Source organism: Polyergus mexicanus, unplaced genomic scaffold, assembly GCF_030449975.1.
Source record: "Polyergus mexicanus isolate NDT 795.1 unplaced genomic scaffold, iyPolMexi1.0 SCAF_8, whole genome shotgun sequence".
In the NCBI taxonomy this organism is placed as follows: Eukaryota; Metazoa; Arthropoda; class Insecta; order Hymenoptera; family Formicidae; genus Polyergus; species Polyergus mexicanus.
Genome location: NW_027223328.1, coordinates 4,134,798 through 4,149,428, shown reverse-complemented (window position 1 = coordinate 4,149,428; position 14,631 = coordinate 4,134,798). Strand labels below are relative to the sequence as shown.

The 14,631-nt window shown below is 32.1% G+C and overlaps 1 protein-coding gene across 1 annotated transcript in view; it reads left to right on the top strand.

Moving 5' to 3' along the window:
• Nucleotides 1-14,631, top strand: part of Mp (collagen XV/XVIII-type protein multiplexin) — a 335,627-nt gene that overhangs the window by 300,873 nt on the left and 20,123 nt on the right. Inside the window, exons 6-9 of the mRNA XM_070300508.1 lie at nucleotides 5,355-5,435; nucleotides 10,906-10,987; nucleotides 11,769-11,863; nucleotides 13,625-13,789. Of these exons, the coding sequence (XP_070156609.1) occupies nucleotides 5,355-5,435; nucleotides 10,906-10,987; nucleotides 11,769-11,863; nucleotides 13,625-13,789 (423 nt within the window). The remainder of the gene's footprint in view (nucleotides 1-5,354; nucleotides 5,436-10,905; nucleotides 10,988-11,768; nucleotides 11,864-13,624; nucleotides 13,790-14,631) is intronic.

The window sequence follows — 14,631 nt, the reverse complement described above, 5'->3', positions numbered from 1 at the left end:
ACTATTTCTTCTAAGTATGTGCAAAACCCGAGCACACAATTCTCTTAACGATTTGAAAATTATTTAAGTTCAAAATTAGTATTGATTCTTAAAGAAAATTGCGTATTGTAGCACTTATTGATATAAATTTGACAAGGAAAAAACATTGCCAACGAAATAAAAATTTTCACATCAAGAAAACTCTAATAAATATTTGTACAAAACTTAATTTAGAACCACTTACTCGTTTAAAAGTTATTTACTAAAAGTTGTAGAAAAGTATTCTCTCTCTCTCTCTCTCTCTCTCTCTCTCTCTCTCTCTCTCTCTCAATCACAACTATTTTCTTTTACGAAGACATTATAAAAATATTATTATTTTGTAATACTTTAATTCTTTTTATAATTCGGATTTATTTATTTGATGTTTCAAACAATACAAACGTAAGAAATATGTTTTTTTTTTTATATAGACAATTTTTTTGCTACTATTGTACAGCCAAAACATCCTTGAGTGCTTTCTAGCAACAGTACGACACAGAGTATCATTCTATCTTTTTTCAATACCAGTGAACAACAGAGATGGAATGATACTCTGTGTTGCACTGTGTCGTTGCTGAAAAGCATCCCTTAATACGTAAGAGCGTTTTGAAAGAATGTCGAGAAAATTTCATGAAACTTTTATAGCGCGTCCAATTTTTCGCGAGCAATCCTTATTAATAAAAAATCGCGAATCTACGCTAGCATTGAGAAAGAACGATTAGCATTTTAAACGCAGTCGCGATCGAATTAATTCGCGTCCACACGTATCACGCGTAAATTTGTTCAGATGTGGTTAAACACACGCGCCGATATAATGCCCCCCCTATAAAACGTAAACGTATCGAAAAAGGTATAAAATCCCGCGAGAAAAAGGAGGAGAAAAAAAAGTCGAATATCCCGACGGCCGCTCGCGTAAATCGAGTTACCGCGCGCTTTATTTCGTTTTGCAACTCGCGGCAAGTTGGAATTATCGTTATTTGCAACTAGCGGCCATGAATTTAGGAGCAGCCTGTATATGTACGCGCGCGACGATAATTTGCAATCGCGAATAACGTTAACCCTTATGTCTTACGTACCGCAAGGGTTATAGCGAAAGCGCTATATAACCGACGTGGCCATTTTCTTTTTCGCATAAAAAAGGAAAATTATTTAGCGCTTGAATAATGTTGTACATATATGTGTAAACATCTTTCGAATATTTTACTAAGAAAGAAAAATTCTCATATTTATTTATATTTATTCTATTTTTTATTGAAAACTTTTATTTAAGGCATATAATATATATATATATATATATATATATATATATATATAATATATATTTTAGGGATGCCGCATTAACTTTGAATTTTCAATAAATTTTATAATACAAAATTTATAAAAATTATATAAAATTTATTGGAAATTCAAAGTTAATGCGGCATCCCTAAAACCAGAATCGATTTAATCAATACATTTACTTTATGTATGCGTAATGGCGTGACAACCAAAACAGGTGCGCCGATCTTTCAGTTTGCTTTACTGTTTAGCATTGCGCAAGTAACAATGGCGGACCCCGCACTTATTCTTCACGTGCTGTGGTATTTATATTACGCCACAAGCCCAACCCCTTCACGGCCCTTCGCCGCTTCATATAATATTCTCCTTAAGAAGATTTTACAACTCTCTGCTCGTCTATATACAGGATGTTCCAGGAGGAAAGGTCAATATTCTGGGTGGTGATCGTATCGGTCATTTTAAGCAAAAATGTTAATATGAATATATCCTATTCCCCACGGTTTCCGAGATAGAGCGACTTGAATGTATTATGTCTCGTGTATTCACTTTTCTTTTATACACTTTAACCTTTATTCAAACCCCAACAAAAATCCAACGAGGTTAGGTCTGGAGATTTTGGTGTCCAATTAATGGCACTGCCACGATCAATCCACCGATTAGGGAAAGTGGCGTTGAGGTGTTGCATCACAAATCGGATGATGAGGAGGAACTCCGTCATACTGAGAGTACATAACACACCGTGTAGCCAAAGAAACGTCTTCTAGTTGTCCTGGTAATGCATTTAGCAAAAATTCCTGGTAATTTTGTCCTATCATATGATTTTCTTCAAGTCACTCTATCTCGGAAACCGTGAGAAATAGGACATATATTGATATGAATATTTTTGCTCTAAAATGACCGATACAATCATCTCCCAGAATATTGACCTTTCCTCCTGAAACACCCTGTATATGCGATTCCTCACACATTACGCAACCTCGTTTCTCTCGCAGCACGTGAAATTAAAAGATCCTTTCAGAAATTCCTTCTTCTCATGCAATATGAATATTTGGAAAACATCAATCAAAATGCGCCATAATCTGTTTAAGTATACTATGTGCGAATTATATACAGGGTGTCCCATTTTATTTCGAATAGTCAAATACCTGGAAATCACGGGATTTTAGAAAAAAATGTTTCGTACAAGTTTTATGATTTCAAGGGGTCATCACAAAAGATGGTGCCATTGGTTTGACCTTGAAGTCGTTTGAAGATCACCTGAAGGTCTCCTTCGAAGTCATAAAACTTTTGTACGAAACATTTTTTTCTAAAATCTCGCAATTTCCAGATATTTAACTGTTCAAAATAAAATGGAACACTCGGTATATACGTGTACATACATATACATACTTCGTAATAGAGTTTTTGAGTTCTAAGCCATCAAACTTTGCAAATGACATCATGTAGAACTCATTCTCGGCGCGCTCATCCGTAATTACGCGTGTATGGATCTGCCATCTGTTATTGATTTTTACAAATCAGGTTATATTGATTTCTACTGCACAGATGATTTGATTGCTTCTTATATGATTACGTCTAGATACTACGTTAGTAGGCGATCAGTTAATATTAACGAGTTACAATCGTTAAACGTAAAATATTTAAAATATTTAAATAACAATAATAAATAATAAATAATAAATATTTAAAATATTTCTTTAAAAAAATAACAATATTTAAATAGCTAATTTAATAATTACATTTAAACAGAAAAATTTGAAACTAATATTTTCACACATTTAAAAATAAGCCTGTCTTTTGAACGGAGAAATATTTGCGGAAATCAATTTATTCATTACCTATCTTGTAAAAATCAATAACAGATGACAGATGGGAACGTGTGTAAGTAAAATTACGACCTAAGCGCAGGAATTTCACACACATCATTGGCAAACTTTGATCACTTTTAACTCAAAAACTATTATAGCCTCAATATTTTCGTATTGAAATTTTTTATTCCAGGATTATTTATATAAATTGTTCATATAATTTATTTATATAAATTATATATATAAATTATATCAAGATAAGTCTTCTTCCCAAAGAGAGAGATAATGTAGATTCTCTTCTCTAAAAATGAAGAAAAATGCGTTAATGATCTTCAAGCTATAAATCAATAAGTCTGAAGAGATTTTGCAAATTAAATTTCAAAAATCAAAAATAATGGAATATTATTCCTCATTTAATTTAAAATAGATTTTATCTTAAAAGAATTGTCTGATTTAAAAAAGAGAGAATTAATTATAGATATCAAAAATCAAACTTTCAAAAGTTACGTAAATATATAACGATATTTTTAATATTCTCTCCTTCCGTCAATTCCAAATTAAAATTAATTCCAAACTGATTTAAAATTGACTCGAAATTTCGTCATGGGTAACGTTGCATTTATCTTCTACCAATTCTGGAAAATTGTGTATATAATATCTCTTGTTGCAAATATGATAAGCAGCTTTCTCAAAGGATGATTCGGCATACTATACGTCTAATACTCTCGTACTTAAGTTCTAATCCTCACCAGATATCGTGAAATATTCACTGCACAAATGCAGCAATATTTTATTCCTCTATATCATCCCGAATATTTCGAGCTTGTCTGTGATCGAGGTCGAGTGCTCTTTCCTTCAAGTGCTTCGCTCTCGAAGATACGTTTATTCGATACCAGTTCCGAGAAATTTCAGGAAAATGCCGATGTTTAAGCACAAATCAACGAACACTAACAGACAGAAATATTCCCCCTAAAAAAGATCTGAGATTTCTAATGCATGATATTCATATTTGTGTGGTATCGTTAAAAAAAAAAAAAAAATAGGTTTAAATATAAATTTTATTTCTTAAATATTATTAAAGTTTATAAAAAATTGTAAAGGCATGAATTAATATATAATATACCTTATTGAATAAATTAATCGTGTAAAATACCAATATTACGTAACAAACCGATTGACTCGATATGCCCAGCCTTCTCTGAAATTTCAATACGAGTATCAAATTAGACGCTTATAATTTATGTATCTGTACGATATACATTGCAACTGATTGGTTGTTAGAAATATGAAATTTCGAAAGTATCGAAAAATATACGGAATTCTAATACTAAATATATAAAATGCAGAACTGGCGTGTAAAAGATTAGACGAATCTAATTTTATTAAAAATCAAAATATATTACCAATTGCATGCATTTAATATTTGTTACTGGCAGTAATAACTATGATATTGTATATAACATATTTTCTTTATCACACTATAAAATGTTCATTCATATACTGGCGACGGAATTACAGGTTTTCAAATCAACACGAATCATGATGGAAATATCCCCGATATTTATTAATATATATATCCAATAATTAATATATATTGTCCGTTATTTATGTCAAATAATTATAAATCTAGTATCCCTCGTTGTGAGTGAATGTAATTTAAATGGTAAATAGATATATAAGATAATGTATGCGTATATAATAGGAATATAACATACTAAACAAAATTTTAATTTTGTTTTGACGATATTATATTATTATATAGCATAATATAATTGATATGATCAATATATGATTCATCATAATATGATCAATTTTAAATAAAATTTAAGACGACATTAAGATTAAACGCTATTCTAATCTACGATAATTATTTATCTTTCCTTTGCCGTTATTGTAGCATGAATATGAAAATATTTGGAAAGAATAAGCTTATTTTAGAGGCAATTAATTAAAATAATTTCCATATTATATAATATTTCCAGTGCATATTTCAAATAGTTCTCTCTCTTTAATAAAATAGAAAAATCAGCTAACAATAAGAGCAATATTGCCACGAAATATTAATTATTATAAACACGTTTATAATATTACAGCAAACTAAATTTAAATAAAAATCTTGTTCTTGCTTGTGCTTTTCATTGTTATACTCGTTACATCAATCTCGTTTAAGGAAAAGATATCGAACATGGATTTCTAATAAGGATTTACAATATATCGGTATTCATTTATTAATGCTACATGTTTTTATAGTTTTCAGCAGACGAAGAGCTCGGCTCTGGTGATTACGATCTCAACTTATTCGATGGTTCTGGCAACGCTGATTTGAATAAGGTAGACGTGAGCCCGTCGCAAAATGCGCCCCGACTTCGCTAAATTGTGACGCTACATTGACACTATATGCACTAATTAATTATCCGTTGCATCACACCGCTAGACCGCTAACATCTAAACGTTGAGAGGAAGCTTGGGTAATTTACTAACGGAGTTGAAAATCCGCATGGAACCGCATTGTCATAAATATAATCGTTTGACGGGGAAGCGGCAATTAATTTATGAACATGCCTAAATTCTTTGATTGCAAATACATTTTATATATATATATATCATTAAAAAATAGATTTTATTTTATCAAGTTTATTATTAATTTTTTTACTGAAATAAATATTTTAAGAAAACTAAATATACATATATATATATATATATATATTTTTTTTTTTTTCTATAACACTTAATAAAGGAGTTATTATTGAGTCAAGTCTGGTCAATCAGCGCCGACTTTTAGCCGGACGCACGTGAGTGAGCCATCTATCTGTCAGTGTGCGTTGCCGTAGCGACAGAGCGCTCACGCACACTACCAGGCGCGTGGCTATATATATATATAGAGAGAGAGAGAGAACCTAACCTGTATATATATATATATATATATATATATATATATATATGTATGTATGTATATAGAGAGAGAGAGAAAGAAAGAAAATTCTGATTTTTATTCTATTAAATATTAAAATGTCTTTACCATCAAGTTAATTTTTTTTTACTATTATATATGTATATATATACATAATAGTAAAATAATTATATGTATATATATATATGTATATATAAAATCACTTATAATAATCTGTTTGAACTTATATATAGATTATTGATTTCACAAATTCGTCGACAATATTACAGTTTATATTCTTCAAATTAACTAATCTTTATAATGGACGAAAGTTTTAATGAGAACTTTCTTAAAAGCTTGGCCATTATAAGAAAATAAAGAAGGGAAAGGAGAAAGAGAAACGAGAAATTGGGTTACGCGGATAATCTCGTAAATAGCAGGAGGCTAATCTCTCTAAAATTCTGTTAGAATTTCGCATTGGCAACTTTGCTTACCCGGAATGCCCTGTCGCCGCTCTATCTTTGCCATCCATCCGCAGTCATTACGAAGTTGGACGTAATCCGAATGAAATTTCGTCGTGCTTTAAAAACAGAGCCCATATAAATTACGTCAAATCCTTAAGTTTACCCTCAAAAGAAATATGAATCAATATGTATCGCGAGTGTATCGGAGTAATATCCCTGGAGTATTATAAAATAAATAAATTAGAAGCGTTATATAAAATGAACAGATTTGTTTGCTCCATTCATGATTAAAGCCGCATACGCATTGCATTTTTATTTTAATCAAATGGAAAATTATAAAGTTCAGAAAATTTTCGAAAGATCTATTTTTTTCAATAAAATCAGTTTGTGACACTAATCGAATCGATCGTTTTTAAAAAAGTGATTTTTAAAAATCGATTGTTTCTTTTGCATAATGAAATACGCAAATAGATACAAATCAGTCTTATTAGTCTGTACATAGAAGTATTACGGTAAAATTATCGATAATTGAATATTTTACGAAATATTTAATTTTTTATATCAAAATATGTCAGATTAAAATATAAAATAACTCAAAAAGTACTTAATAAAAAAATACTTTATTATAGTGTTTTGGAAAGCTCTTGATGTCAGCTACAAGAATACTAAATAAAAAATGGGGGTTTCTATTTAAGATTTTAAAGTTAACCTTCACATGACCTTCTAATGATTTTTCAAAGTCAAATCATTGTCACCATCTTATGGCCCCCTTGAAGCCACACAACTTTTGTTTGAAATATTTTTCGATTTAACGCAGTGTTTCTGAGATATTTGAGTGAGTCCTTTAAAATGGGACACCCTGTATATTATATTGCTATGTTGCTGCAATATTATATTGCAAGATTTCTGTAATATTTCTTGCGAACATTTTACTGTTGCTGCAATATCATAACAACGTTGCAGCAACATTTCGCAATGTTTCTGCAATGTTACAATCTTGTAGAAAAATGTTGCTGCAATGTTATTGCAATCTTGCGGTGCTGTATGGCTATAGTGCTACTGTAATCGCACGACAGGTGTTATTGTGTGTGTGTGTGTGTGTGCGTGTGTGTGCGCGCGTGTATATATATGGATGTCGTGTAATTCCAGCATCCTGAACAAAGGAAAAAAGCACGTATTAAACATGACAAGCGTTTGCAGCAGAGCCAGCTGAAACTTTATTCGTTGAAACTGAAACCCCGTTCATATTCCCAGTGCGCACATTTTCCCCGGTTTGCAACGTATGTAACTTCGTATATGTGTGTACGTATAAGTCAAAATGCATAATTATTCAAGCTACGCTTGATCGTGCACCGTAAATTTCGCGTGGCAGTAGAATATTGAAAGAACGTAAGAATTCCGGATTATTATTGTACACGGTTATGTGAATCTGACCTACTTCGACGGAAAAGTAACAAAACAATCGATTATTAAAGCGTTTCGGGATGTTTTCTTTATGCAACACTCGTGTTAGGTAATAACGAGAGATACATTATTTTAAATAACCCCCCCATGTTATAATATACCATAATACTTGTTTGCGTATTATTATTATTTTATTTTCTATATTCTCGTTGTACGAATACGTATTCGTAAATAACTGTATTATGCCCTTAATAATATACGGCATTCATTTGAATGTGACGTTATAAATCCACCGCAATGTGAAATGAGCGAATCCGCGTGCAATAAATGCAAGCTACGAATAGTTACATACCGATGCTGAGAGTATTCCTTTTGTTTTATTCGATACTACGCGTTATTGCAATTGCGTAACAGATGCGACAAATGTATTTTTTGTTCCTACGTACGCGTGTACGTCGGTGATGTTCGAATATGCAACGGAACTGCTAAAAAAAAAAAATTACAAAATCTGCGTTCGAAAAATCAGAATCTTTATTGTGACGAAAAATACGATCTGCCATGAGAAGATTCCATTCAGTAAAACGTTACGGAAAAATATTGGGTTATTGAACAAAAGGTTATTAGTCTGCGAAAAATAATAGATTGAAAAAATATTAAACTGTACGTGCATTCGTATTAACAACGAGCGGCCGCGAATAATCTCGTTCGAAAAAAACGAATCCAACATTCCAAAAACAAATTATATTGCAGTGTTACTTAGTTTTTGGATGTGAAATATTTATCGCGTTTCTTTTTTTTTTTTTTTTTTTTTTTTTTTATAGAGATAGAAATATCGAATATGTGTATTGTTTTAATGCTTTCATAACTACATATAGATTCCAATGTATTCATAGATTTATATATACATGGATTTTTAGATATATATGTATATATATATATATATATATATACACAAGTTATGCATATGAATGGCACAGATTATATTTAAGCCAAGTTTTATCATATTGTACGACTCATTTGAAATATCATATAGCGTTTTAGATTTTATAAATAATTAATTATTGGACAACAATATATTCATACCCATACAGCACAGAACATTGCAGCAACATTGCAACAATATTGCAACATTGTAGCAACATTGCGGCAATGTTGCAATGTTGCTGCAATATTGCTGCAATGTTCTGTGCTGTATGGGTACTCTTATGTTTTTACTACGAAACAAGTTGAAAGCTTACTGAATAAATTCTAAAAGCTATGTATAAACACACAGAAGGTAAGATATTTCAAAATCTCATCAAACCATATTAATATTCAATCTTGCGTATTAGATGTCCCTAATATTTAATTAATATCTCTATTAATATTATATACACATATATATACATGGGGCATTTGTATCGAGACACCTAAATATCTAAAAGATAAAACAAGATAGAAAGAAATGTTTCAGACAAAAGTTGTTCGGTTCTAAGGGGGTCGTAAGATGGTGCCATTAATTTGACCTTGGGTGGAGGCGCTTCGGAGATTTCAATGTCAATCTTGTTTGTTAAATGGAAACATCCCAATTTTTTTACATAAATCGATTCTTTACAATATTCTGCGTAAAAAGTTATAGGGATATGATGGCCAAAAGTTTAATAGTTTACGAGATATTTTATACTTTATTTTATTACTTTACTTCGACATAATTTTACATAAACTGTGAAATATCTCATAAAATTATTTATTTTGCAATAATGTTACCTTAATATTTTAAGCTCGAAAAATGAGAGACATCAATTGGGTGTAAAGAAAATAAAACAAGATTGACATTGAAATCTCCGAAGCGCCTCCACCCAAGGTCAAACTAATGGCACCATCTTATGATCCTCTTAGAACCGAACGACTTTTGTCTGAAACATTTCTGTCTATCTTGTTTTATTTTTTAAATATTTAGGTGTCTCAATATAAATGCCCCACCCTGTATATATATCTTTTCATATAGCATTAATATTATATATCTTCAGATATAAAAAGAATCTGAAAATTCAAGATTGTAATTTCGAACGAATTTGAGCAAATTAACAGATTTTTCGTTACGGAAATGGGAAATGATATTTTTTGTAATAATGCAAGAACGCGTTCGATCGGCGAAAAATCCTAACCGGATGTCGACTCAGCCCGATAAAGCGCCGTCGTTACCGATAATTATCGGAAAATACTTAGGGCTGGTGTCATGTGTGCTAACCATATACTACCTGATTGGCTTGGAAGTTCATTAATCACCGTCACTGCTTGATGTATTATTCGCTTTTAACGTACAAGACAGGTCCGGCATCACGACTGGAGAACTTTACTTGGGCATTGCATTGTTCACAACTGGCGCATGCGATCATTTATACTACTAGCTAATAATTTGCGACAGCAGACCGTGACAAGAACCGGATTGGGACACGATGAAACGTAAGAACAAGATGTCGTGTATAAATTGTCCTGTCATACACATATATACATATATTAATAATAATACTTTAATAATACTTACTTATAGACCTATATTATTTGTCGTGCTCTTTTACGGTTTGTTGTATCTTTGGATACTTGAATTCCATCATTTGTACATAATTATAAACTCATTTTCGACCAATCTTGATTCTCCTTTCTTATCAAAACTTCCCGTTAACGTAGTTTCATGAATTTCAATGACATCATACCAACACTACGCAAATATTTGACGCCCCTTCGTGAAGCTAATCAAAAACGCTCGACACATTGTCGCGTGTCGCTTCAACATTGTGGTTCACACAATATATATACTTGTAATTTGCATATAAAATAACTAATCAGCAAACGATCGATAAACCAGCCGCGCTGGTTCACCATCTTCGTCGCAACTAAATGCTGTAAATAATGTTTATGCTGCGTATTTGTTATTCGCACGCCTGCATCAAGCCCCGGAATTGGCAATCGACGATGACGACTTCGATAATCGTCCTATTATGTATCGCTGACAGGATAACGTAATCCGATCTTATCGGCATTGCTTATAATACATTTTCAGATCAGTCGGGATGCGGACGAAGACAAAAGCGAGGAGAGTAATCCACCGCCATTCATCACACCCCCGCCACCGAATCCAGATTGTGAGTAAGACTGTCAAATATGTATTAATCGCGATAACGATATTTTTTAATTGTTTATAAAATATAGCATTATGCGAATGAAACGTAGCAATCTATGCCATTCGTTGTTCGTGAAAATACTAGAAATATAGAAAAAATAATTGATTTACGAAATTATCCATGTCTCGTTGACACTTGGATTAATATAAATTAATGAAAAATTTTTATCTGCATCAATATTTTTTAATCAAATTCATAGTACTTATTTGACATTTCCATTTTTTTAATTTCTTGCCACACTTGCATCACAATTTATCGATTATTATAAAAATTTAATTCTTCCATCTCAATTATAAAATGTAAAGTGAATTTTCGTATCAATTTTCTTGCGATCGAATATATTTTTTATTCTTCTTCTATCACATTCACGATATTTTTCCAATCTATATTACAAGGATATTCAAACTATTTATTAAATAACAATGTATCGTAACGATGATTCGAAATAATCTAACAATTCAATTAATCACCGGAACATTGATATATCTTCTTTTTTTTCTAAATCTGATATTCCTAGTAAAGATGGGACGGCACAATTAAAAATCGTTTATTAATTTCACCATAGCTGACGTCGATGCGCGCCGTCGACTTCGAAGGTATCGCGTCGAAGAAACGATGATAAAATACGAAGCAAACTTTTTTAATCTACTTTTCGCGCGCATAAATCATCTCGGTGTGTCAAAATAAAGAGCGACGAAGTTGCGCGGACTTACGGACACGTATTCGTTTTTTTTTTTTTCAGATAAAGGTCCGAAAGGCGAAAAAGGCGATAAAGGGGATAAAGGGGAGAGCGTCAGGGGTCCTCCAGGCCCTCCGGGCCTGCCTGGTCACGATGAAGTGAGTGCATTACTCAATTAAGACTTTCTTATAAGCTAGTCTCACACAATATAGGTGGTCACAAAAAAAAACAATTATTTTTTATTTCGTTTATTTCTAGTGCTTTTTTTAATTAATTCTTAAACTAATATATATATAAAGGGAGGGAGAAAGGGTAAATAAACTCATATATGTATGAGTTTATTTATCCTTCCTCCCCCCCCCCCTCCTCTCGTCAGATTATTATAAAGATTATTTGTAATAATTTAACATATTATTTTTTGTGTGTTATAAAATATACATATACAGGGTTGGGAAGTAACGCGTTACTTGTAACGCCGTTACCGTTACAGTTACTTTTTTTCGGTAACTGTAACGGTAATGGCGTTACAAATTTTATTTGTAACGGAAAAAGTAACTTCGTTACATTTTTCGGTAACGAGTAACGAATTTAACAGTTACTTTTATCGTTACTTTTTTCAAATTTTTTGATTTATTTAAGATATTATTCTTGCTATTGTGCGTGATAAAATTTTTATCTTAACCGTAAAGCCGTAAGCAAATCGACCAATTAGCATTCTTATTATGTTGTAAAAATGCTTGAATGTGATTGATCAACTTATGGCTCTTGCAGACCAGTGCGATGACGCGACGCGCGATATCCAATGAGAGCTTTATCTTTTCGGAAAAGCAGAGCTCTCATTTACTACCAGTTCTAAGTACCTTGCAACGAAAATTAGAAAATCTCAATAAATCTGACCTTATAGATTGCCATTCATTAGTTGAAGCTATTCAGCAAGGTTTAAATAAAAGTTAACTTATTAATTTGATTAATACATATGTTATTTAATTTTAAATAAGGATTTAATTGAAAAATATTATTTTATTTTAAACTATTGATTCAAAAGTATTAATTTCAATAAAACAAACAATGTCGCTTAATTTACTATATTTGATTTTAAATTTCTTACAATATTTGAAACAAAAGAATTAATAATAGCAGCATGTTTACATCCAAAATTTAAGTTAAACTGGTTAACCGGAGAAAAAAGAAAACGTGCTGAAAATTACTTGGAGGATTTATTGGGAATCCGATCAACTGAAAATTCTTCAAAAGCTGGAAAATCTGACGATCACGATGATTTTTTCATTTTTGAGCAAAAAACGGTGCAAAATGAATCTGAACAAGAAGAATTGCAACGGTTTTTAAAATCAAATAATTGTAATATAGAAATGTTAAACGACTATCCAAAACTTAAAAAACTTTTTATTAAATATAATACAGCTCTACCAAGCAGTGCATCTGTAGAAAGAATGTTTAGCATCGGTGGCTCTGTATTAACACCACAAAGAGGGCATTTAAATGATGATACTATGGAGCAACAAATTTTATTAAAAATTAATAAAGAATTTCGATAAAATTTAATCATTTATTTTGTAATAAACCTTGAATGAAATCTTGCTTACAATTTTTTAAAAGTTTTTCTTATGCCAAATAATTTATTAGTTTGTATTGTAAAAAAGTAACGGAAATTGTAACGACTCGTTACTTTTTAGTAACTGTAACGGTAACGAGTTACTTTTTAAAATTAATAACGAGTAACGGTAACGAGTTACTTTTTAGAAAAAATAACGGTAACGGTAACGAGTTACTTTTATAAAGTAACTTTCCCAACCCTGAATATATATTATTATAATTGATTTACTAAAGTGAAATTATAAATTACAATGATAGTATTAAATAAATAAATCTTTTTAAAGATCGATCTTTTTTGGTTAAAGAAGATACCACAGGGACCACCTGGTCAGAAAGGAGACTCTGGCACTTGCACCTGTAACGCTACGGCCTTAATGTCTTCCTTTACGATGCCGAAGATGATACAAGGGCCGAAGGGTGAGCCAGGAGTGCCGGGACAGGAGGGCAAACAAGGCTTGATGGGTCTCACGGTAGAGATTTTTCTTCTATATACGTATATTCTAGGATATTATCAATCAAAGCACTAGAGAGAGAAAATAATATATAGCCACTTATGTGCTTTTGTTCCACTATGGCAAAATAAAATATAATATACAGGGTGACCCATTTTAACTTAGGCAGCCAAATAACTCGAAAAATAAGCACACTACGAAAAAATGTTTAGAATCAAAATTTTGTCATTTCGAGGGGGACGTACAATGACGTTAAAATGAGCCCCCCCACCCCTTCCCCTGGGCGGTGAGGGGGGGCAAGTTTGAAATCTTAAATGGGAACCCCTATTTTTTATTGCATATTCGGAATCTTTGGCTAAAAACACATACAATTTGTCTGAAACATTTTTCTCGATTCATGATAGATGGCGCTGTAATCGACGAAATTCAATTTCTTCGATTTCTCTTACTGAGAACCCATGCTTACGATTCTGCAATAAATTAACAATAAAAATACCACGTTTTCATTGTTAATACTCGAAATTAGTCTTAAAACAAACTTCTCATTATTTTTTATTACTCATTAATTACTTCTCAAGAAACTGCTTTTAGCGTAACCTGCCCTTTAGGCAACTTGAATGGTGCAAAGTACCGAGACATTTTGGACTTTCCATCTGATGGAGTTCCTCTGTGTGGCAGGACAGCCAGGGGAAAGAGGGCTGCCCGGCCCGTCCGGGGCGAAAGGTGACAAGGGTGATATTGGGATACCGGGGCCGGAAGGTCCCAAGGTGAGAAGGGCGAACCGGGTCGGGACGGAATTCCCGGTGAAAAGGGCGCGCAGGGTCCGCCGGGACAGTACTCTGCGTTGATACCCACTGCTT